Source organism: Nicotiana attenuata, chromosome 6 (genome assembly GCF_001879085.1).
Source record: "Nicotiana attenuata strain UT chromosome 6, NIATTr2, whole genome shotgun sequence".
Classification (NCBI taxonomy): domain Eukaryota; kingdom Viridiplantae; phylum Streptophyta; class Magnoliopsida; order Solanales; family Solanaceae; genus Nicotiana; species Nicotiana attenuata.
The window spans coordinates 42,505,421-42,530,651 of record NC_031994.1 but is presented as its reverse complement, the minus strand read 5'-3'; the positions used below and the strand labels follow the sequence as shown (position 1 = coordinate 42,530,651).

Sequence of the window (25,231 nt, the reverse complement as noted above, 5' to 3'; positions counted from 1 at the left end):
CTGAACTCGTACTCTTTTGTTTTATGATCCGATACCTTGCAATGTTAGACTTCTGTTTGATTCATTTGCTTTATATATATGAAAAAGCTCCTCTTTCAAAGGGGTTTTTGACAATTACTTGATTGATTTTAGACTCCTTTCATAGAGTCTCGACTAATTGCTATTGATTTTCTCCGTTTTAGCCCTCCTCTACCTATTTCTGACTGGGTTCATTCGAATCAAACCTGTTTACCTTGATTGTATCAGTTGTCTGATTGATCCCCTTTCCTTTTTCTTTACAAAACAAGTACCGTTGAGTTCTTTCCTTAAATAAACTTCATGTATTTTCCCTTTCTTATGTTACTATGACAGATTTTACTCAAATTTTCTTTCCTTATTTACGTTCTCCCGTTTGAAACAATGTAGAGCCCTCAAAAGCAGGAGAAGATCCCCCGCGTCTGACGATCAACATAGTTTTCAGGGGGAACGAGATTAACGGGGTTAACTTCTCAGCGACGAAGAAGACAAAGGTATCAGTAACCCACATCAAGAGACTTTGGGAAGTCGTTGAAGATGACATCACCTTCAAAGAGGAAGACACAGATGTATTATTGTTACCATACAATGACGCGTTGGTAATTTCTTTAAATGTATTAGATTTTTAAATCAAACGTATTTTGGTGGATCCAGGGAGTTTGGCCAATATTATACAATGGACGGTATTGGAGCAAGCCAAACTTATCGGAAGCATCATTCCGGCCACTAAACTCCTCGCCGAATTCAACCTAGCAAGCGTGACAACCCGGAGAGAGATCCTGCTACCCACGAATGCCGAAGGGGTGATGAAGATGACCCTTTTTGAGGTAGTAGAGGTGATATTGGCTACAAAATTATACTGGGAAGGCCATGGTTGCACGAGATGAAACTTGTGCCATCGATATATCACCAATTGCTGAAATTCCCAACTCTCGAGGTAATTAAATGAATAAGAGATGACCAACCAGCGGCAAGGGATATGAATGCAATATCAGTCTCTAGTAGGAAAGGAAAAGAGCATGCGGCATAGAAGGCTGGGAGAGAAGAGGAAGCTCGAAAGTTACAATAGCTAAGGTGGGAGGCGATTAGGGTTTCAGAGAAGCTAGAGAGGATTTGAGGGAGGCGGAGAGAGTTAGAGGCGGCGTCTCTATGCAAATGAAGTAGGGTTAAGTGGGTTAGGGATTAAAAAGGGAAAGAACGAATATTGGCCGTTGATCAAAATGATCAACGGCCTGGATTTAAAGGGAAACCGGGCGGGTTTTAAGAACGGGTATTGGGTTGTTTAATTTGTGGGCGGAAATGGGCCAATTGAGGCCAAAATTGAAAGAGGGAAGGGCTGTTACTGAAATAAGAGTGGGCCAAGTGTTAAATATAAGAATTCCCTGAGATGGCCATTTTCAGTAGTGTCGCAACCTCTTTGCATAAATATTGGCAGTCCCCAGTTCGGTGACCATTCGTCCCGTGGTATTCACACCATAAACTAGGATCCCTCTGACCGGGATCAGATCTCATTAGGATTGAGAAACGTGCTTCTTTAATGTTCCTCACAGCCGATACCAACTCTACTACACTAGCATTGAAGTTATATTCTGAAAGTCTGGGGTATGAAGAATCTCGAGAACCTGAAGTTTCCTTGTCCTGTAATGACCCGTTGCTCCTGCTGCGATTAATTCATCTACCGATCACGAGCCTTTCTGCCGATCGAAAACCTCTGCCGCATCCTTCGGCCCATTCATAGGGCAAAAATGGGCTATTCGAAGATTGTTGATCTGTGTCGAAACCGTCTTTTGATTTCTCCTTATTCTTCTCTAGACCCTTAACCGACGTCGGAAAACCGATATGATCATCCTCAATCCTTATTTTTGACCTGTACCGGTTGTGAACATCCACCCAAGTTGTCACTTGGAACTCATGCAAGCTTTCTTTCAATTTCCAGGAAGCATCAGAACTCCTGAGATTTAATCCTTTGTTGAATGCTTCAGCTGCCCATTCATCCGGAACAGCAGGTAGCAACATCCCTTCCTTTGGAACCGGGTTACGAATTCTCGCAGCTACTCGGACCTCTTTGTTCAAGTCTGAAAATATTAGCCTTTTGGGCCTGTACCTCTTTGGGCCCGGCATGGGCCTTAATGAAAGAGTCCACGAGTATCTCAAAAGAGTCTTTGGAATACTCGGGCTAAAGACCACATCAAGGCTCCCTTCGTGAGTCTCTTCAAATTTCTTTAGCAGCACTAATTCAATCTCATGGGGAGCTAAATCATTCCCCTTTACCGCAATTGCATAGGTGGTGATATTCTCCTGAGGATCAGAAGTCCCATCATATTTCAGCTCGTCTGAAATTTTAAACCGCTTCAGGATCAATTCTGGTGCTGCGGTTGGTTTGTACGGTAATTGAGTATACTTCTTTGAGTCTGGCCCTTTCGGCACCGGTGGTGCACCCAGGATTTGGTCCATGCAGGCGTTCGCTTCCCTCATAAATCGTATGAGTTCTTTTTTCGAAGGGATTGCTCTCGTTGTTATGACCAGAGACGCCCCCCATCGCCATCGAAGCCGACCTTGCCCCTCGGGGTGTTGTTGTCGACCCTTTGCGTTGTTTGATTTGTGGGAGCACCGGGAGGAACTGGACCTCACCCATTCGCGTTATTGGGAGCACCCGATAACGCCCGCTTCAGTTCTGTCATCACCTTATCCTGCCGTGTGAGATGGCCTAGAATGGCCTCTTTTTGCTCTTGCAGGGCCCTTACCGTTTCGACGAAGTGCTCCTCTTCAGCATTATCAGGAGTCGCTTCTCGAACATGTCGCGAGTATCGACCTCCATGGACCGGTGTGGCCTCGCTGCGGGTATCGCTGATTGAATCCTCATGTTGAGGGTGTTTTCCTTAGGCCTCAAGGTCGTGTGTGCTGTTAACACCATTATCTGCCATTTTCTATGATTTTTTGCTAAGAACACATAATCAAATACGTTAGTAAAAGAGGCAAGGACCAACTTAATTACACAACTGTCTAAGCCCCACGGTGGGCGCCAAATTATGTATCCGTAAAACGGTACAGTCGAATTTATACGTGGTTTATAGACAAGTAAAGTAATTTGATCCTGAAATAATAGATGTATTAGATAAAAATATAATACTTAGCTTTGTGATTGAGATAAAATAGCAGACATAGTAATTCCAGGAGCAAGGCGTCCGGGCACAACAACAATGCCATCAAAGAACAAAAAGATAAAATTGTATTAAGCTTTGAATAGAATGTAGCGTATGTTTCCAGAAAATTTGTGTCCTTTACAGTGATAATAGAACTCACTATTTATAGTTGCACCTAGGGAACAAGGTCCTAGGATCAAGCCTCTCATTAATGTCAATTATGAGGGCCATTGAAAAACATATAACGGAAGGCAATGAATGTTATATTCCTTGTAACGGACTGTGTACTTAATGCTATAGAATATTCTTAATTTAGTGCTACCGAGTGACAATCATTTATTTCATCTATGTGATATTACTCCCTGGTAACAGATGGGATCGTCGCCTTTAGATTCAACTGTCTTCTGTCTTCGGCTCCACGGATCACTTCCTTATTTGATCATTTAATGTAAACATATATATATATATATATATATATATATATATATATATATATATATATATATATATATATATATATATATATTAGATCACCTATTATAATGTAACAGGTAACCTGTATTTTTTTATAGAGGACCTATAAAATATTTTTTTAGTGACCCAATAATATGAAAAATATTTTATGCTAACAGTGTACATAACTTAAACTTTAATGAAATCACATCGTAGAAGTTGGTTACTAGCTTCGTCATGCCCTACTACTCTTGAACTAGAAGAGACCTCAGTGACGGCACTTAAATCAGAGCTCACAGAATTAGAAAAGCATGAGGAAGAAGTTCCATCATCACTTAAGTCTCTCATCATAAAATCATAGAAGACACTATCAGCTCCGCTACTATTTCAACATACTGGGCTTTGTAATATTCAATACCCATTCCTAAGATTTTTTCATAACTTTGTCCATTTCTCTTCCTCAAAGATATATGACAATGAACCCAGTTGCCAATCTGAACTAAGGAATTATGCAGCCACAGAAGAAAATGCAAATAATAATTTAAAATATGCCATAAGTCAACCGTAGTAGATGCAACAACGAGCTCATGAGTGAGTGAATGTGTGTGTGTATATATATATATATATATATATATATATATATATATATATATATATATATATATGTACAGGTAGAATTAAATATACATTATATCTAAAAATTCATCCTATGAACTCAAAAAATTTACAACGTATATATCACCATTTTAATCAAGAATATTATATGAGGAAATTTCTTGAAATGATGAAAATGAAGAGTGGATTTATGGGAAGAACAAGACGGTATTCATGCATGATCCAATCAGTTTTAAAGTCATGAGGACGTTTTCGGCCTTTTTATAAAATCAGAGTCTTTCATCCCAAGAACGGCTTCCTTTTGGACATGTGTTTTGCTTGTCTAAACCGATAGGCTTCCATTAATCACTCACAGTTGCCCTTCGTTTGATTTCCATTTCAGTATTTGCATGGCTTCCTTGTTGCTGAAAAAACTCATGCTCCACATCACCTACAATATCAAGTACATGCGCATCCCACACATTTAGCTAGTAATATCAACTCCCAATTTCACTTAAAAATTTTCGATTCAACTTTGCATAATTGCGAATAATGATGGAGCCAGAATTTTTACCAAGCGGTGTCAAAATATAAAAAAGTAAATATACGAAGAAATCAAGCGGAATCAATATATAGTAATATATACATATAAAAATAAAATTTACCGACCTACACAGTTGTCACGACCCAGAGTCCCTCATTAGGAGTCGTGAAGACACATAGTCTCTAAAACTAGGTAAGCCTAACACTTACTGAATTAATAATAAATTTTAACCAATCAACGATTAAACATGAACCAGAAATTTCTATATAAAGCCAACAATCCAAAGTAGATATATAACCTCCCAAAACATGTAGTACAAGTCATAAGCTTTACTGAGTTCACTAGAGAATCTCTAAATACAACTATTCCGGAATAGAAATAAACAGTACAAAGTAAACTTCAGAAGGTGACTCCGAGGCCTGCGAACGCGAAGGCAGGTACACCTTGAAGTCTGCACCGCAACTCACAATCTGCTAACTAATGACCCCTGCGCTCCGAAGTACTTGGATCTACTCAAAAATGTGCAACAAGTGTTGCATGAGTACACCACAACAGTAGCATGAGTACGTACCACAGCAGTACCACATAAGTATCAAGACTAACCTTGCTCCGATGGAGCAGTGACGAGTAACAGTCAAGACACCTACTAGACATAATACCGATATGAATATAAAACTAATAGAGAACAATATAAAGCTAAACATGGTAAAAATAATGTTACAATACTTGCAATAAGAACTAGAAACAACAATTTACAATAACGAGCAAACAGGTAATAACGACGTAAAATAAGTAGAGTACAGTTAAGGTCCGGCGAAACCAAGTAAGGGAAAAGAAATAACAACCCAATAAACCAACCACTTTCACACAAGGTTTATACAAGAATTTCCCCGAGGTACCACATCTCATAATCACAATCATGGGTCCCAAATCACGAACCCTAGTCACTTGGCATCTTGTGCCCACATTACAAATCACAACTGCACGGACAACTCATATGCTGCACGGACAATTCACGTGCCAATACCATTAATACCTCATATCTGCACGGACAACTCACGTGCTAAGAGAGTAACAATATCTCATATCTGCACGGACAACTCACGTGCTAGCAGTAATAATACTCCCTCCGTTTCAATTTATGTGAACCCATTTGACTGGGCACGGAGTTTAAGAAAAGAGAGAAGACTTTTGAACTTGTGGTGTAAAATGAAGCACATATATTTTGTGTGGCTATAAATCATTGCATAAGGTAAATTGTTTCCAAATAGGGAAAGAGGTCATTTTTTTTGGCACGGACTAAAAAGAAAATAGGTTCACATAAATTGAAACGAAGGGAGTATCTCATATCTACATGGACAACTCACGTGCTAATAGTAACAATATCTCATATCTGCAGGGACAACTCACATGCTAATGGTACAACTCACGCACAGAAGGCAGGTATACAAGAATACATGTAAATGATCAATAAACATCAAGGTTCATCTTCTTGGACTAATATGAGTGACTAATTACGGTGTATGCTTGTGCAAGTATTCTATCACAGCTCGAGTCAACAAGTAAGATCAGAGACAATGAATGGCACGTAGGAAACAACAAAATAAAACTGTAAAATTCATAGCTCACACAAGGTAGGCACACTACTACACTGATATCATCAACAACAATGCCTCCAATTCATCACAAATCATCCCCGACATAGCCCCCTTGTCTCGTCGCGTACGCAATAATAAACTAATTGCCTGTCTTGTCTCGCCACACGCGCATAATAATATTCCCACATTGTCTCACCACATGCACAAACCCACATAAATAGCCTGCATTGTCATGCCGCATGTAAAAATATCAATAATAACAATAGCACAGACAACTCACGTGTGAACACCTCGACAATCCTCTCAACAATACCACGTGTTCCATAAACATAATAACACAATATAATAACTCACACCACACGTGCCCATATGCCACAATATTTGATTAGAAATAATTCCAATACCACAACCACATATAACACTCGGCTCAACAACACTAAATACAACAACGACGATAATAACACAGGAGTACGACAAGTAAATCAACACACAAGAATTACAAAAGCACAAAGAAATGGAAGAATGAACTCACAATGAAAGACACAACAAGTAATAATGGCTTCAAATAATAATAACTCAACAATGAGAGAGATAATGTATAACAAGGATATCAAATAAGAATAACTCAACAGTAGGAGATATAACATGTAACAATAATTTCAAATAAGAATAACTCAACAATAAGAGAGATAACATGTAACACAGATTTCAAGTAAGGATAAATCACAATGGAAAGAGATAACATGTAACAATGACTTCAAGTAAGGATAAGTCACAATGGAAGAGATAACATGTTACAATGAAAGAGGCAACACCTACAATGAAGCATATAAGAGCATATTTGGAAATAAAGGGTAGAACATGAACCAATCAACTTCAAATAAAGCATGTAAGAGTAAATTTAGCAATGGATGATATAACATGATAAGGCAACTTCATTTTAATGTACAAAAAAAAAACCTAAGAGTCTAAAACGGTCAAATTTCCACATATAAGTTGTGCACACATTCGTCACCTTGTTTACACGTCTTTCACGTAGTTCAAATAAGCCAATCCCTATGGGGTATTTCTCCCACACAATGTTAGGCAACATACTTACCTTAACTAGGCCAACTCAACCCTCGAAAATAGCTTTCCCCTAAAATTCGCCTCCACACGGCTCAAATCTTAACAAAGTTGACTTAATATTATCAAACAATGCAAGGGAAAATAATTACAATAGATAAAGCTATGATCTTTACACCTTTCCCAAAAAGTCAATAAAAGTCAACCTGGGGTTCGCCCGGTCAAAATCTAGGTCCAATGGTGCATTCCTATTACACATAACCCCACGAGTCCATATATATGATTATTTTCAAAATTCAAGTCCAAATCAACACTTAAAACTCAATTTCTTATTTTTCAAAAACTTGGCAAAATTTCACAAATTTCTCTTTGATTCACATGATTTTGATGTTAAATCTAAGAAATATTAATGAAATATAGTTGAAAAATATTTAGAATCACTTACCCATTGTTTGTAGATAAAAATCCCCTCTTCAAAATCGGCTCCAATCAAGTCTAGGGTTCCAAAATATGAAAATGAGACCAAAATCCTGTCCTTCATCAGCTTATAGGTCAAGTCGCAAGTGTTGCAAACGCGACCTGGGGTTCACATTATGTCCAGTTGCAGATGCGACCTGGGGTTCGCACATGCGAACCCCACAAATGCGAGGAAATTATTGTAAAATCAAAACACCTCATATCCCTACTGTCATCGCAAATGCGACGAGTAGTTCGCAATTGCGAACAGTGGATCATCGCAAAAGCGATCAAGATGATCGCAAATGCGATCACTGCTATGCCCAGATCCCCTTTGCAAATGCGAACCTAGCACACTCAAGCCATTCTCGCAAATGCGATCTCCCACCTCGCAATTGCGATTATCGCAAATGCAAACAAATTCTCGCATTTGCGAGACCTACATCACCTAATCAAAACCAACAAACTAAAACTCTTTCCAAACACTTCGGAACGCGTCCGAAACTCACCCGAGCCCTCGGGGTTCCAAATCAAACATCAACACAAGTCTAAAAATATAACACGAACTCACTCGCGCGATCAAGTCATCAAATAATATCCGAAACCATGAATCGGACCTCCAAAACACATGAAATCAACATAAAACTCAAGAACTTCTAAAAACACAACCACGCGTCTAATTCTTATCAATCAACTCGGGATGACGCCAAACATTGCAGATAAGTTCCAAATGTCAAAATGGACCTATTCCAAGTCTCGAAATAGAAATCCAAACACGATAGCTATAAAGTCAATCTACGGTCAAACTTATCAAAGTTCTAAGCCTTTAAATCGCCAACTTTCGATAAAATAACACAAATCAACCTACGGACCTCTGAATTCAATTTCGGACATACGCCCAAGTCTAAAATCACAATATGAACCTATCGGAGCCATCGAAATACCATTCCGGATCGTTTCCACAAAAGTCAAACCTCGGTCAACATTTTCAATTTAAGCTTCTAAAATTAGAATCATTCATCCAAATTCATACCGAAACATCCGAAAATCAAATTCGACCATGCATGTAAGTCATAATACATAATATAAAGCCTCTCAAGACCCCGGACCACCGAACGGATCGCTAAAACTCAAAACAATCGTTCAGATTGTTACAACAATGTAATTTTTCCAACGAAAGGGTGTCAGTTGACACCCCTTGGAATAAGGTGGCTCCGCCAGTGATTGCGAGTCCGCTCTTAAGAGCGAATTTCTCGACTTGAGGTAGTGTACATGAAGAAAAAATAAGAGGCTTATGGATATCATAGTGATGTTGCTTCATGTCAGGTTCACTTGTGTGAGTTTGGCTGAAGACCAGGGTATTTTGGAAAGACCAGTAATGTCTTGAAATGGAATCAAGAGTAGTTTGAAGGAAGTTGAATTGGTATCGTAGCAGCTTGGACCAGTATTGTAATAGAAATATGGTCGATTTCTTTGGTGTGGTCGAGTGCTACAGAAACCTTATGAGACGATTTTTGTGTTTGACTGTCTATGTGACTTGGTTGAACCAGAGAAATTCAGTGCCAAAAGGTTTAACTGTGTGGAAGTAAGCCCAAGTACTGTGTTACTTATTTTTTAAAGGATTTAAGTTATATATACCGGAAGTGCAAACATCTTTTATATAATCAGTGTACTTTAGTAGATTATTTACTATTATACCAAGTTACCAGTTATATTTATCATAATTAGTTTGCAAGTGACATGATTGTGTTATTTACTCTTCCTCGTCAAGCATCACATATAAAATAGTACCAAGAAAGGTGTGAAGTACAAACAACATCTAAAAGAGTAATTAAACATAACTCGCCATATGAATTTACCATCACTTTTGCACCAATAGCCAAATATATATTTCAATAATCTTAATGCTCAATATCTCAACAAGCTCAACATAGCTATACACATGAATAAGAACAATCAAAGGTTTTACAATCTATTTAGAGCATGGAAGACATAATACATAAAGCAGCATGGCATAAATAAAGCTAGTTATACCCACATACTTAACCCATGGCAAACGCATATACACTCGTCACCTTTCGTATACACTGCTCCCAGTACATAGAAGACATAGCAATTAGACATAATTATATCCTAATTCCCTCAAATCAAGGTTAACCAAGACACATATTTCTTTCTGGCACAATTTAACAATCCAATATAGCTTTCCCTTTAGAACAAACCTCCAAATCACCCGTATCTAGTCAAATATTACTCAAATAAGTCGAAACAAGCTTTAGGAACTACCCTAGTACCAAAATGATTCGATCTTTATCTTATTTGAAAAAGTCAACACAAAGTCAATCCGGGATTAAGACCAAATCTCGATTTCCCATCTACCCCCGAATCCAAATATATTATTTGTTTCGGGATTCGACCTTAGATCGATGTTTTAATCTATATAATATTAAATCCTAAATTTCTACCCAGAAACCCTCTTTCTACTCTGTAAAATCTTAGGTTTAGTAGTGGAAATATATGGAAAAGTAATGGAAATTGAACAAAAATAAGTTAAAGTACTAACCTATGAAGCTGGGAGGAAATTACTCTCCAAAATCGCCTCTATGTGGAGTTTATGCCTCAAAGATGGAATAAAATGAGCTAAATTCCGTAACCCTCATTTTTACCTAGTTGCAGGTATCAGAATTGTTCGTAGCTGCAATGTCGACAAAAGTGAACAGCTGATCGCAAATGTAAACCAGCCCCTGAGCCTCAGATCTCACAATGGCGGCACAAATATCGCAATTGCGGCAGTTGCAAATGCGACAGAAAGAAACTTCGCAAATATGAAGATAGCACATCACAAATGCGAACTGAGCTTCCCCAACTCCCCCCATTATTGCAAATGAGAGCAACCTCTCGCAAATGTGATGCTCACATTTGAGAACAAACCATCGCAATTGTGATGTTTGCAGCTAGCACACTCAATTCTTACCAAATCATTTGAAATCCATCCAAAACTCACTCGAGCCCCTCGGGCTCCAATCCAAACATCCACCACAAGTACAATAATATCTTATGAACTCGCTCGTAAGCTCAAAATACCAAAATAACATCTACAATCAAGAATCAAGCATCAAAACTCAAAGATTCAAAGTTCGTAACTTCAAATTTCAACTTTTCACAATTAGCGCTGAAATGGCCTCAGGTCACTCAGGACCCCAACCAAATATGTGTTCAAGTCCAAAACCATCATACGAACCTACCGGAATCTTCCAAACACCAATCCCAGGTCGTTTACCGATAATGTTGACTGTGGTCAACTCTAACCATTTTGAAGTTCAAAAATGAAGGTTTCTTTGAAAATCACATTTAAACTTTTGAAAAATCAACAGGATCACGCACGCAAGTCAAAAATCATCAAATAAGACAATGTATGATCTCAAACTACGAAATGAAAAGGTATAACTCAAAACGATCTATCGCGTTCGTAAGTTACAGAAGTATCTTATGGGCCAATCCAACACAACTACACAGCTGTCTAATTATAGTTCATCTTAATATAATCCAACTCAATCGGCATAGGGTTTTTCAAGTCAATAAATTTTCCTTCAAGTCGATTTTGGAAAAGTTTCCATGGATCCTTCAGCTCTTCAGTCCTTAGAATTACAGCAACTTCTCGAAGTGAGTTGTTCAGATTTACTAATCCATTCAGCTTTGTACTCAATTTCATGAGTGTTTGTATATTATTTTTTTTCTTCCTGTGATGTTCTAGTTTTAGCTAATTTTCGTTGGCATATATATTCTCTGTTAGCGGGTGTGTGTAGAGACTGATGCTTAATTCTGATTTTTTTTAGTTTTGTATTTTATTGTTTTATGTTTTTCCTAATTGTTGTATCCTAGGTATTTAGCATTGAGGTCTTTATTCTACTTGGTTATAGGGGAGGAATTTGTCTACTGTATTAATATTGGTCTCAAGTAAGCTACGTCACTTTCAGAAGGAAACTAATCTAGATGCACTTGTTGTCTGAGACCAAAATGTGAAACCATGTTGAGGGAGAAGCTGCTTATCATATTTGGCGAAAATTTGGAGCTCCTTTGGGAATGGAGGGAAGTCAAACCTATGAATAGCATTCACAGAATGCGTATACAAAATATGCATATGTTGGGAAATTTGAAAAAGTTGGACTGCTTGTAAATTTGGAGATCAAAAGAAAATGAAATTTTCTAAAATAGAGCTACATGTTTACTGGAGTGTTAAAGCTGCTTTGAATATTGCTTTCCCAAAATGTAAAATAGAAGGTACTTGGTTGCAGCTGTGTGATACCACTGAAAGACTGAAACCTATGGTTCTATGGAGGCAAGTGACATGGATCAAGCCTGATGCTAATAGAGTTAAAATCAATACAGATGGTAATTTCTTGAGTGAGAATGGTAAAGCGGGAATTGGTGGCACAGTTAAAGATAGTATAGGGGAGTTTATCATGGCTTTCTCTGTCAAAACTCAATGTTGCTCCAACGACCAAGCTGAAGCACTTGCAGCAATGTATGGGGTGAGATGTTGCACTCAGAATGGGTTCAACAGATATGACCTGGAAATGGATTCTCTAGTCATCACCAACATGATTAAAAATGGAGACACCAACAATCTAAAGCCGAGGAAGACGATTAGAGACATTGCTCAAATGATTGAAATGGCGATGTACAAATTTGTCATTGTTTCAGGGAAGCCAATCAAGTGGCTGACTACTTGGCTAAGTTAGCATGGTCAAGTGGAAATAGTACTTTCTATACCTCTTTTAACCAATTACCTAAAGAGGCAAAAGGACCATTTTAACTAGATAGATGACAACTTCCTAGCATTAGAAGAAGATTGACAAGGCTAATTTTTTTTGTTAGTGGACTTTTATAAGCTTGTGTAATGGAAGAATATAAATATAGATGTATCTCTACCTTTTTAAAGATTGAACTAGTCAATCTTTTGTGTTGGAGGTAAGGTCCATGTCCCCCTCTGACTTCGTACTTTTTTGGTATATATATATTGACATGGTAGGGGTCTAGCCAAACTCCCCATAACCAAAGGCACAATGCCGGAGGGTAATGGCTTAAATAAATAAAAAAAGAAGGAAACTAATCTTGATAAATTTTTATAGTATTATGGATTTGAATCTGCTCTTGATTTTGCATGTAGTGGTTAAACAGATACCCCTTTTTGTTATTTTCATTTTTCTGGTAGAAGCTAGTTATATGACTTTATTTTTATCTGTTTTTTCTCACGCTTTGAGATTCTTTCTTAGAGCTTTAAATGGTATTCCGTTGTGTTCAGGACGATGCTTGAGTTGCTTTTATTTTTTTTTAAATAACTGTGGTATCCGGGCCAGCTTGCTCGCACCTCGACTAATTCTACGGGGATACCTGCTACCTTCCACCAGCAACAGGAAAAGGTAGCTTTGCCTACCAAAGCTTGGACGGATAGAGAGAAACCACCTAGAGTTTTGCCTCCACTGGTATTTGAACTTGAGACGTCATGGTTCTCAACACTTCACTGACTACTAGGCCACACCCTTGGGTACGATACTTGAGCTGCTTTTAATCAAATAGTTTTAAAAAGGCGAAATACATAAAGCGTCCCTTTAAGTTGTCCTCAACGATCAGCCAGATACCTCAATTGGCCCCTTTATCATTTAGACACTTCAAGTGACTGTTAAGTAAATCAAATAGGCAACCGAGTGCAGCAGACCATATGTGTGAGTTACACTTGCCAATGACGTGTCAAATGAGCCAATCAATGGACGACACGTGTAATTTGTAATTAAAACTTAACACATATAATTAACAAAAAAAAAATGAATTTAAAGAAGAAAAAAACCTTTTCCCTCACTTAACCAAAGCAGCGCCCTTCCCCTCTCCCGGCGACATTTTCAATTTTTTCTTCTTCTTTTTGCCATTTTTTTCTTCCTCTTCTTTTACTGGACATGTTTTTACATATTTTGGCGTTTTTTTTTAATCCAAATATGAAATTTTTGTTGTCACAAAAGCTTCTCAAAAGAAAAATGATTTGCTACTGTGTGTCTTTGTGTGTGTTTTAGAATGTGTTCGGCTCACTTGTTTGTTTGAAGAAGAAAAAATGGTCTCTTGTCAAAAGAATCTGATATTGAGAGGAGGAGGAGTGAAAATTGGAGGAGAAATGTGTGAAAATTAGGTGGGGTCTATATTATTTTAAGAAAAGAAAAAGAATAAACCTAATTTTAGGTAGGCAACTCGAGTCCCAGAGAGTGTATTTCACGCGATGGAGGCTGACATGGTCGGGTGCTTAGTTGATCTTCTTTTGTGAATAAATAAAGTGTCTAGTTGGAAATGGACTCAATTGAGGTGTACAATTGATCGTTGAGCACAACTCAAAGAGGCGCTTTATATATTTCACCTTTTAAAAATATTGAGTGTAGTTCTCGTTTTGAATTTTATAACTCTAAAGTTGAAAATGTGGTGGTAGCTTTGGTTAGTGTGGTGTTATTAACTCACATGAGTCTTACTTTCTGAAACGTTTTTATACTGACAAGATAACTGAACTAATTTGGAGACTATTACTGTTTTTTTTTTTTTTTTTTTTTTGAGTAATAAGAGGGAGTTATATATTGCATATTAAGTAGTAGTTAACATATTACAACCCATATTGTCAGTACCAAATTACAAGTAGAAGTTGACACTTGCTTCACGAAACAACTTTCCCTGCATAAGTCTTTATCATAAAGATGCTTCACAAAAGGTGGTGGATCAGCAAAAAGTTTTGTATCTCCTGGCTTGTAACATTTGTTTTCTTTATTTTTTGCTTCCTTGGCTAGTGCGTCCGCCACTGTATTCCCTTGTCTGAAGTTATGTCGTAGAAGAAGGCCCTTTTCCTGGCGCATTAATGATCTGCATGATTGAATTAGATTAGTTAAAGTTGGATGTCCATTATTGATGGAGATTATTACTGTTAAAACAAGATACTATGGACAAAACGATCACAGGAAATTTGATCAAATTTTAAGTAGAATTTGATCACCGGACAAACTGAAAGCTAGGTTTTATCAAAGTTCTTAATATCTATTAAAAGTTTAAAATCCTATTTTCGACTTTTGTTCCTCTGAGTATAAACCCAAAACATAATAAACCCCATAATCCTGTCCATCAACCACACAAGTCTTGCTAAGGGCGAAAATGGATGACGTAAATGACACTTCCTTTTTTTTTTCTCCTTCCTAATATTGACTTCTGATAAAAGACAAATGGTTATACTTGCCTTTGAATATTGTCTTTCTGTTATAAAACAATAAAAGAAGAAGAAGAGAATTGCAGAGAAAATTAGGGAGAGAGAATTCTTATTGATTTTGGGATTAATTACAATGGAATAGAACCCCTCTATTTATATGGGAAAAGTGACTTAGTCACCAAGTAACAAACCTTAAAATCTCTTTAAAATATTGACATTCACCTTAAATAGAATTCTATTTATAACACTCCCCCTTGAATATCTATCCAACAGATAATGTGCCTCATTAAAACCTTAACTAAAATAAAACCCAGTGGGAAAAAATTCTAGAGAAGAAAAAAGAGTACACATGTTTAGAAATACGTCTTTTGGTTGCCTCGTTAAAAACCTTGCAAGGAAAACCCATTGGGACAAAACCTTGTAAGGAAAAAAGAGTACAACGCGTATTAACTCCCCCTGATGAGAGCATCAATTCACATCCTTGAGCCTTCGCATTCCAATCTTGTACACTAGCTTCTTTAAAGTTGACGTCGGTAGAGATTTGGTGAACAAATCAGCCATATTAACTTGAATGAATATGTTGCACCTTGAAATCATTCCCGATAGAGATGAATTGTCTTCATATGATATTATTGGATCGTCATTTCAATATCATCACATAGGGGCAAAAACTCTTGCTATCATATTATCATGCGTATAATTATAACATGATACATTTGTGCACAAATTGCGCTGAGGATGTGGTACTTCAAGATTAAGAATTGTATATGATTTAAGCAATTTAAATAGACTTTAGATGCATATCAACTTTTCATATCATGCTATACATATAAAATACATGAAAGTGATTTCACACACCTATTGACATTATACTTTCGAGTGTTTGAACTATATGTCAAACTATATGTCTTTCATATGAAACCAATTCTACTTGAATTGTTTCTTCAGACTTAAGATCCTCATATATATTTAACGCTATTATAGATGTCGTCGACAAACATTTTATATCGGTTCCAGCCTCCTTATTTTCATATAGACATAACATAGAGATCTCTTCATTCATATATTCAGGTACCTGAATCTCTCCTAAGATTTTATGACGTTATGTCATGTGGTCTTCTAGATCATTTGCCTCCTTTATTATGATCATTTTGATCATTTGCTCATCTTCTTTATCAAGAAGTTTATTTGAAACCGATTTGTCTATACGTTTTAAGTTACCATAGACTTTGTCCTTCTAGGACTTAATAGGAGCATTTGCAATGAGAATATAGTTACTTTCTTTAGGTCGGAAAATGCGTCTGGCATGCTTTGCGATATATTGCAAATGAATTTTCCTTTTATGAACTTCAAGTTCATATTATTTCATTCGAGGATCTAGATGTACACATGATAATTCATTCCACGTAACTTTTTCTCAACTGTTTATCATGTCTCCCCCTCATGTTAGAAAAACTAACTTGTTTCCTCAACTTTGAGAACCCAGCTTTGTGCGTTATGGTGTTAATCAAAATATACACCGCACATCAATAATAATAAGATTGAATTATTTGGTTCCTGACCCTGAACCACTCGTGAGGGAAGAAATTAATATACTTTCGTATATAACGTATATCAAACTGATATAGATATTTTTGTTCTCATAAGCAATAGTTTAGCTATTAAGTGGAGGCACTCAATAAATCATCTTGCTAAACTAGTTGTGATGTAAACCATATTGCGGGTTACTAATAATTTTACATGTAACCATCTCATAGATGCATCTTATGTGGTATACATGACAGGTGAATGAGCCCATATTCACCTTTGATATTTCCAGCATTCATGGGATTCAATCCCAATTTTAGTTGGTCTATTAATTAATAAGAACAAGCAACATAAGAGAATTCGTAAAGAACTTTCTAGTTCTTTAATATTTACCCATGTGAATTCTATTTTATTTTTGCACATCATACTTAAATTAACATGGCTAAACCAATTATGCCAACTGAATAAATTATCAATATTGATAAAGTTCAGATTTATGCCATGACGTGTGCAATTATCAATAAACTCCAAGTTTATTATGATATGGATTTTTATATCAATAAACATCCACCTTATTGTGGCATTCTTTTATTTGTGTGGTACAAACTAGAGAGTAAAGCGGGTAACTTTTCACATACATATTACTCCGCTACAAGTTGTAGTAATGGAAGATATTAAATCTTTCCTTTTATTTATAGTCTCAATATAACCAACCGCTTTCGCGAATACTTTAGAAACTCAATTAAGTTTCTTTGAGACTTACTACAACATAATGCCTTATTGATAATCAATTTTGTTCCTCCAAAATAGTAATAATTGGCTCTTCCAGAGCTCTTAATTAATTTTGTAGTACCACATATTCATCAACATCCATATGGTGAATATCTCTTTCAAAGAGAAAGTTATACCATTATGGTAATTGTCAAAATTATATGCAAGATCTATTTCTTGCATCACTGTTGTCCTTTAATAATCACATTACCAAATTATTTTGGCGTACAATAGGTACATAACCAGTGATCACTCATGCCATAATAATGACATTATTTTCTTATATCATCTCAAACCTCCTTCTAGAGGTGAGTGTGGTATATTCACTACCACTAGCACGTTCATATTCTTCCAAGAATGAATATATATTCATAAATCAGATGTTGTCACATTCACATCATGAATAGACCATAATCATCTATATGTGATTCATAAAATCTCATGTCAAATTGATGACAAATATTACTTTCACAGAGTGAACGATTATTTTTAGAATCCTTATTATTCTCATTATCACAATGATGACGATTATAATTTCGTCTATTGCCACGTCCACATCCATTGATACCTTCACGGTAATAATTTTGTCATCTTTCAGACTTATTACATATTGCTAGCACATTCTCTTAAGGGAATGAGGATGAAGCAAATTCAATGGGACGTGTTTCTACTTCTTGTGCTCACGATCATACATGACTTTGATCATGGAAAGACATAGAAATTTTACCACTTCGGGCGATTATAAGTTCTCACAAACTCTATTAGAGTTATAATCAAAGTTTATTGTCTTTGTTTGTATATAAAATCAAATTATAGAATAAAGAGAAAACTATGGTAAAACACTTACCTTAAATCCAGAATTTAATCATGAAGGAAGTTCATGGAACAATTGACAATCATTATGCTCAATCCCAACGCTTCTACTCAATTGGTTAGAGTCTCGTACTGATAACGTGTTATAAAACAACAAAAGAAGAAAGAAGAGTATTGCAGAGAAAAGTAGGGAGAGAGAATTCTTATTGATTTTGGGATTAATTACAATGGAATAGAACCGTTCTATTTATATGGAAAAGTGACTTAGCCACCAAGTAACAAATCCTAAAATCTCTCTGAAATATTGACATTCACGTTAAATAGAATTCTATTTATAACACTTTCGTTATTGTGATTCATTTTCATCCTTGCAAAACTAATTTCGCTAGAAGACAACTTTGCAAATCAAAAGAAGTGCGTACATCTTGAGAAAAATGGTGGTAGCTGGAGTGGACGATAGATTCCAGCCCGTAACAACTTAAGGTAATTAACAAGAAGTGACGAGAGGGATGAAGTAGAAATAAAATTTGAATCTTCACGATAATATATCATATATAAGAGTGGGAAGTCAATACTGGTAAGACATTTCTTGTTTTTTTTTTTTTTTTTTTTTTTTTTTTTTGGGGGTCTCTTTGCAGATTAAGCACATTTTTCAACCTTATCGCAAAAAGATTAAACACACATCAAAGAACTATCAAAAAGAAAGAAAAAAAAAATAGAATTATACACACAACAGCACACCTCAAGGATAATCAGATCCTATCCATTGATTCTATCATCCTCTGGCTTAAGATCTCTATTTGTCAGTTCTTCTACAATAATTTAAACAGCAACCAGATCAGCTACTATTGCTGGTAGTCAGTCCGGTAAGCACTATCACTGACAGTAGTCCGATTAGACTCTCCAATTTCAGATGCCATGGCAATTACATCAGGTGGTATGTTCAAAGTTCCACTTCTTCTTCCCCAACTAGAGCGTCTGGGATGTAGGATACTACGCCCCTCAGCCAAGGTGGAGTTGCTTAGCTCTGGGGATGCAGCCGAGAGCTCTTCATCCTTATCTAACTGACTATCATTTCTAGGTTGTCCTTCAAAATCACCGCTTCCTCTTGCAATCTCACGCCAAGCTGGTTTCCTTCCCATTTCTAAGTCGCTCATAGTTTTCTCCAAGTTCGGACTAACAAAACCACCAGCCACTTCACGAGCTGGTATCTCGGGTTCTTTCTGTACTTTGGCCCTGAATCTATTCATGGAAGGAGGAATACTGGTGCAGAATATCTCTAAGAAGTTACGGAGTACACCTTTGTCAAAGGGATTGATCCGCCGATCATATCGATATCTAAAGTTCTCATATGTCGACTGCAAGCACATAGAAGAGTCAACTATCAAAAACAAGTACTTTAATCCTAGAAATTGAAGGCCTTCACGAGTTCGAATCATTTAGAGAACTGAAGCAGGAAAATTCTTTGGATATGAAAAAAAAAGGAAAAAGAAGGGAAAACATCTGAAATGCCACAGCTGTGGAAGAATATATTACCTGGTTTGTGCCGATAAGATAAAGATGGAAGACAGTCAGGCCACCAACAAACCAGACTGATATGAATGTATAAATGATTAACACAATAGAGGCAGGAGTCTTGGCCATTGCTTTCCAGACTGTGGTCTGCTCACCATCCATGATCCTTCTAATATAGACCCAGCAGAAGCCATGAACGTATAAGCAAAGAAGAGTTGTTGAGAAGACAAACATGAAGAAGAAACGGTAATTCCTCTGCACAACCAAACAGAACATTGTTCAAATTTGAAGCTAAAGCATTAAAGTGAAATTTTCTATGAAGGCACTAACAAAAGTAGAATCTTTGCTGTCACACTAGCAGAACAGTTTCCAGCGTAATCTGGAAAAACAAGTTCTAACAATTTATTTCCACAACTTTAAGACAAGATGTCCTCATCACAACAAGGGAGACAACCAAGATGTGCTAACTGGATTAAGTGAAGAGAAGATGCGCAGAAACATTGCAATCCGAAAACGTCTTATATAAGAAATTTTGTTAAAACAACGAATAAAAACAAGAGGAGTCATCCCCACCCGATTTACTCATTCTGTAATCTCAAATATTTAGCAGATAACCAGTTCTAAGTTAATAAACTTGATCATTGCAAGGCTTGCTGGAAAAGAAAAATATCAAGTTTGTAAATACAACAATAACAGTCATCCATGCAACGCAACAGTCATGCTTTTCAAGAGGAAAATAAAACTGGAAAAGAATGAACATATTGTAGGGTCCAAGAGAAAAGTGACTAGGATAAAAGTGCTCACCAATCCAATACATTGCCCTACCCAGGGACAGTGATGGTCAAAACGTTCCACGCAGTTATTGCAAATTGAACAGTGAGAACAGCGTGGAGGCCTATACAGCATGCAGGTATCACAATATTTAACTTTTACAGTTATTCCATTGACATTCACTTCCTTGATGCGGGGCAAACGTAATTGTGGAGTTTGACCAGGTCCAGCTTGGGCACTTCCTTCAAAGTTTTCTGGCTCCGGAGGATGAGGATTGCGAGGAATTATACCAGGATCTCTTCCAGATGTTAGTAGAAGAAGGACCAAGACCTTTAGGAAAAAATAACCTATATTACATTCTACTTTGACTCATGAATCCATATTCCCTCTTGGCCAAAGAATAAATTAATAAAACAGTTCAGGAGACAACCCATTTAGTAGTTCCTTTCTGTTACAGAAATTAGCAAGAAACATCAGAAATCATTTTCGTAATACGAATTCAGAAGTTCATCTACTCCAACATGATACTCTGAGAAAAAAAAAAGGAAACAGGCCATCCACGTTCATGTGACAACAGGAAATGATCAGAAAACTGCAAAAGAAAATCCCTAGTGCAGTAAATAGTAAGGAACACAACTTCCATCACGAAACCACACAACATCAGATGTTTGTGGTCCCCCCCAGGAACCAGGTTTTCATCACTACCATCTGTATGCTGTGGTTAGACATCTCTATTCTTTGCAGAAATCTTATATATTCCTTATAGCTAAGCAATAAAACGTCAGTATGATAAAAATTACTGAGGTCCCCCGACACAGTAAAGAGAAAAGGAAGAAACACAGGAATTTTCCAGTAAATGGAAACTCTTCAAGTACAGAAGGAAAGAAAGTATCTGGAAAAAAATCTGTCTTAATTTTATTATTCTCGTGGGAATTGATGAAACCTGCATGCTTTCTATGCAAAGACTTCCACTTTTTCTTAAATAGACAGCAGCATGTTTCCTTGTTATTGGCATTAGTTAGTGACCCTTCTTTGCTCAGTAGATTTTAAAATGTTGATGATCCAGACTACTTTATTAAAAAAAATAAATGATCCAGACTACATTGGTGTCCAGTAACTTATGAAACAATATTCATCCCCATTTAATTGCAGCAACTCATTTTGTTCAACTGAAGAAAATGGCAGAAGATGGGACTAAATTGAATCCACTTCAAAATATAATCTGCATTGTCTATCCAAAATACCTCCAGCCTCTTGTCTAACCAAGCATGACTGACCATTTTATATTTTTGACAAAATTATCCATGCAATCCATATTTATTATAAGTATGCACTCAATCCGTATTGCCTATATTAAAAAGAATTAATACAACTAGAAAAAGATGTGGTCTTACAAGGAGAATTCCTGTTAAAAAGAACTCATGCACTAATGGAGTAGCTAGGAAAGGCTTAGGTTGGTTGAGCAATAGATTGCCAGACTAAGCCAATCGCCAAAGGCATCTAAACAGACTGGAACTAGCATGTAGTCTTTTTGAGAAATAAGTCATTAAGCATGCTCCAGTTTTAGAAGCTAAAGAGATTAAGCTGGTCAAAGAAACCAACTCCCTGACAGTTTCACTTTTGATGAAACTGTAATAGTAATCAAGCTACAAAGTTAAGCAATAGCAGAAGATCTCTTGCATTTAGATCACAATTAGTGAATCATAACACAGTCTTTTTGAGACATTGTCAACATTTACAATTATTGTGCAAACTAAACTTGTTATCACTCATGAATCACTGGACTTGATTTCAAATCCTATGCCCAATTGAATGCAAATGCAAATGCAAAGCAGGAAAAGAAAAGCTAAAGTAAATGAAACTAGTGAAAAAAACCATTATCCGAAAATGGACAAAAGGCAGAACGCTTGCTTTAATTCCCACCAACTAAGATGGCCAACGTAAAACCATATAATATTACAGGCATATAAAGATTTTGGAGTCATGTTTTCAGAGGAAACAGAATATAAGAACTTACATATAATGTAAAAATGACCGCTACGACCATGATAGACCACCCCCAATGACCAGCAAAGTCATCCACAATTTTCCTTGCAACAAAGACGCAAAACACAGCAACTGGGGCAACTATAAGGAAGATAGTCATAAAGAGCGACCTCACGTCAGGCCCAAATATAAACCTTCCTTGAAGACAAAATTTCTGCACAATCAAGAGGCAATACTTGAAACTGAGAAAGAGTAGCAAAATTGTGAGATATGCTATTTAAGACAAACAGGAATACAGAAAACTGTCAAAATTTTGACAACAAACAACAATATAGCTGATTGGGATAACACACCAGGAATACTTGCTGCTCTTTATGGCAAAAGGCATAGAGTAAAGTTCTTTAGTAGCAATACATCACAATCTCATCCACACACAATTAAGTCCGTGAGAAACACAAGAGAAAGTAAACCAAGATAAAATTGAATTGTGATGATTGGTTCAATATAACAGCAACCAGAATATTGAGTCATTTCACGCTTTTGTACGGTCTTAATTAGTATATAAGTGTTTTTTTTTCTCTTTCTTTCTTTCTGATATTATAGTTTTATCTAGAGTTTCGACTTAAGGTATTTGTACATTACTGTTTTAATCCGATTTGTCACATTTTGCAAGAAATTCTGGAAATAGATTGTATAACACCATTTTGTGGGTAGCTTATGGTTCTTTTCCCTTTTATTTCCTTCTTTGCTAAGTTTGGAAGTTTATGTTCTTTTCCCCTTTTTATTTCCTTTTATAAGTTGAGGTAGCTTATGGTTCTGGACCCTTAAGGTAAGTAGATTTTGTTTAGGAGTAGTTATTCTGGATGAGGAAAGGAATTCGGTTTCTATAAATACTATCTTTGTGTTTCTTTTTGATTTTGAGAGTCGGAAAGTACAGAATTTTGAAGCAGTTCCGCTTTTCCTGAATGATCGTATTTACTTCTCATCCTCAGAGAGATACCTAAGGTTACTGGAGCAATTCTTACAACTTTTCTTTCCTCAATTGTGATTTCTCCAGCTCCGAAACCTCAAATTGTAGTAGTACTATTTTCTATAACAGTGTTATTCAGGTAAACTTATGCGCACTTCAACTCCACTAGCAGAACGAGAATGATCACCTGATGTTTTAGTCTCTACTGGAATTTGAACCGTAGTCTCCCCAGGTTCTCATCCTACTTCATTGACCGTTACGCCACATCTTTGGGAGCAACCTCAACCAGATACTGAGCAATTACCTACACCGAATCCTTTATCATTCAATAATTTCCTACCCTTTTCTCTATTAATGCACAACCTAGCAAGATCACTTTCCCATCTTATAATGATTCTGAGAGCATAATATAATTAGCATTCCATTTTTATGTTTCTTATTTCCATTTCTCAATTCACTCAAACAGACTCTTATCTCTGATCCAAACGGCATCAAACTTTTTTCCAAAAGCTAAAATCTACTACGTGTCACAAAACTAACTCCAAAATATCGACTATGAATGACTAATTCAACAGCCAAAAGTTCAAATAATCTGAAAAGGAGGCAATAATGAAATCAATAGTATTGTAGATTTCAATTATCTCAAGCAGTTCAAGATCAAAATAATAAATCGATTCCAATCAATCAAACTCCTACAGAAAATGGAGAAAAATTTAGGCAGAAAAATAAAACATCATACTAAATAAACATTATAAAACCTAAAATATGCTTAAAGTACGAGGAGCTGAGGAAAATAATAGAGTAATTACGTTGCTGCCTTTCCAGGTCTGATAAGCCCGGAGAACCGTCGTACTTTCGACGGCGCCACCGTCGGAACCCGAACTCCTCGGCGGAGCGACTCCATTCATGTTTTTTTCTCTCTGTACGAAATCTCTTAGAGAAAATTAGGAAGAAAAATGAAGAAAGCAGTACAAGTTGAATTAGGAAAAGGTCAACGAAATGAAAGAAGAAAGGAAAAGAAAAAAAGGCGGCTTTTTATTTGTTTATTTTTTCTCAAAACTTTTATTACTACTCCAGTATTTCTTCTGTTTTAGGCTTTTTGCTTTGACTGAATAACTGGCAATAATGTTGACTGCGTCAGCCACGAGGGAATGTGGCGTCAGATCACAGTGACGGCGACACTTCCACCGGTGGTATAATGGGTGGAGTGAATTTCATACAGCCAAGGCCAAATGGACGGCGGCGGCGTTAACGGAAAGTGAGAGATTTAAATGGGATCCAAGTTGGATTTAGATTTAAAAGTGGAGGGGGTGAGTGGCAATTGAAATGATTGAAGACAAGTATTTTGGAATGTGGAAGTGGGGGACGAATTATGGAATCACTTAAATTATGAAATTACTTCATTTTCTCTCTAAAACTTCCAAATTTTTTTAGTGGTTAGGCACTTGGGAGACAAGTATGTCCAATAATAAGATCATTCTTTGTGTGAGAATCATAGCTATAAATGGTAAAAACTTACCCGCACCAGGTGTTTACACCAAACCAATAGATACATGATATGTGTCTTGCATATGGACTTCAATCATTTAACCATGATAAATTATATGCATTCTCATCTAACTAAATTAATTAACCATGGTGAGTTAATATAGTTTGGTGTAAACACCCGGTGTGGGTAAGTATTTACCGTTATAAATTCTTTGTGTGCTAATTAGCTTGTAAGATCATGCGAGTTCATGTAAAACGTGTTATTGTTATAGTTATTGTTGGAAAAATTGG

The 25,231-nt window shown here is 36.6% G+C and overlaps 1 protein-coding gene across 1 annotated transcript; it reads right to left on the bottom strand.

Annotated features, from left to right (window-relative positions):
• Positions 18,726 to 24,841, bottom strand: LOC109226901 (probable protein S-acyltransferase 7). Its single transcript, XM_019391811.1, has 5 exons — positions 24,262 to 24,841; positions 22,514 to 22,696; positions 20,530 to 20,826; positions 19,747 to 19,980; positions 18,726 to 19,568 (listed from the first exon to the last, which is right to left on the bottom strand). The coding sequence occupies exons 1-5, from the start codon at positions 24,358 to 24,360 to the stop codon at positions 19,056 to 19,058; spliced, it is 1,326 nt and encodes a 441-aa protein (XP_019247356.1). The 5' UTR covers positions 24,361 to 24,841; the 3' UTR covers positions 18,726 to 19,055.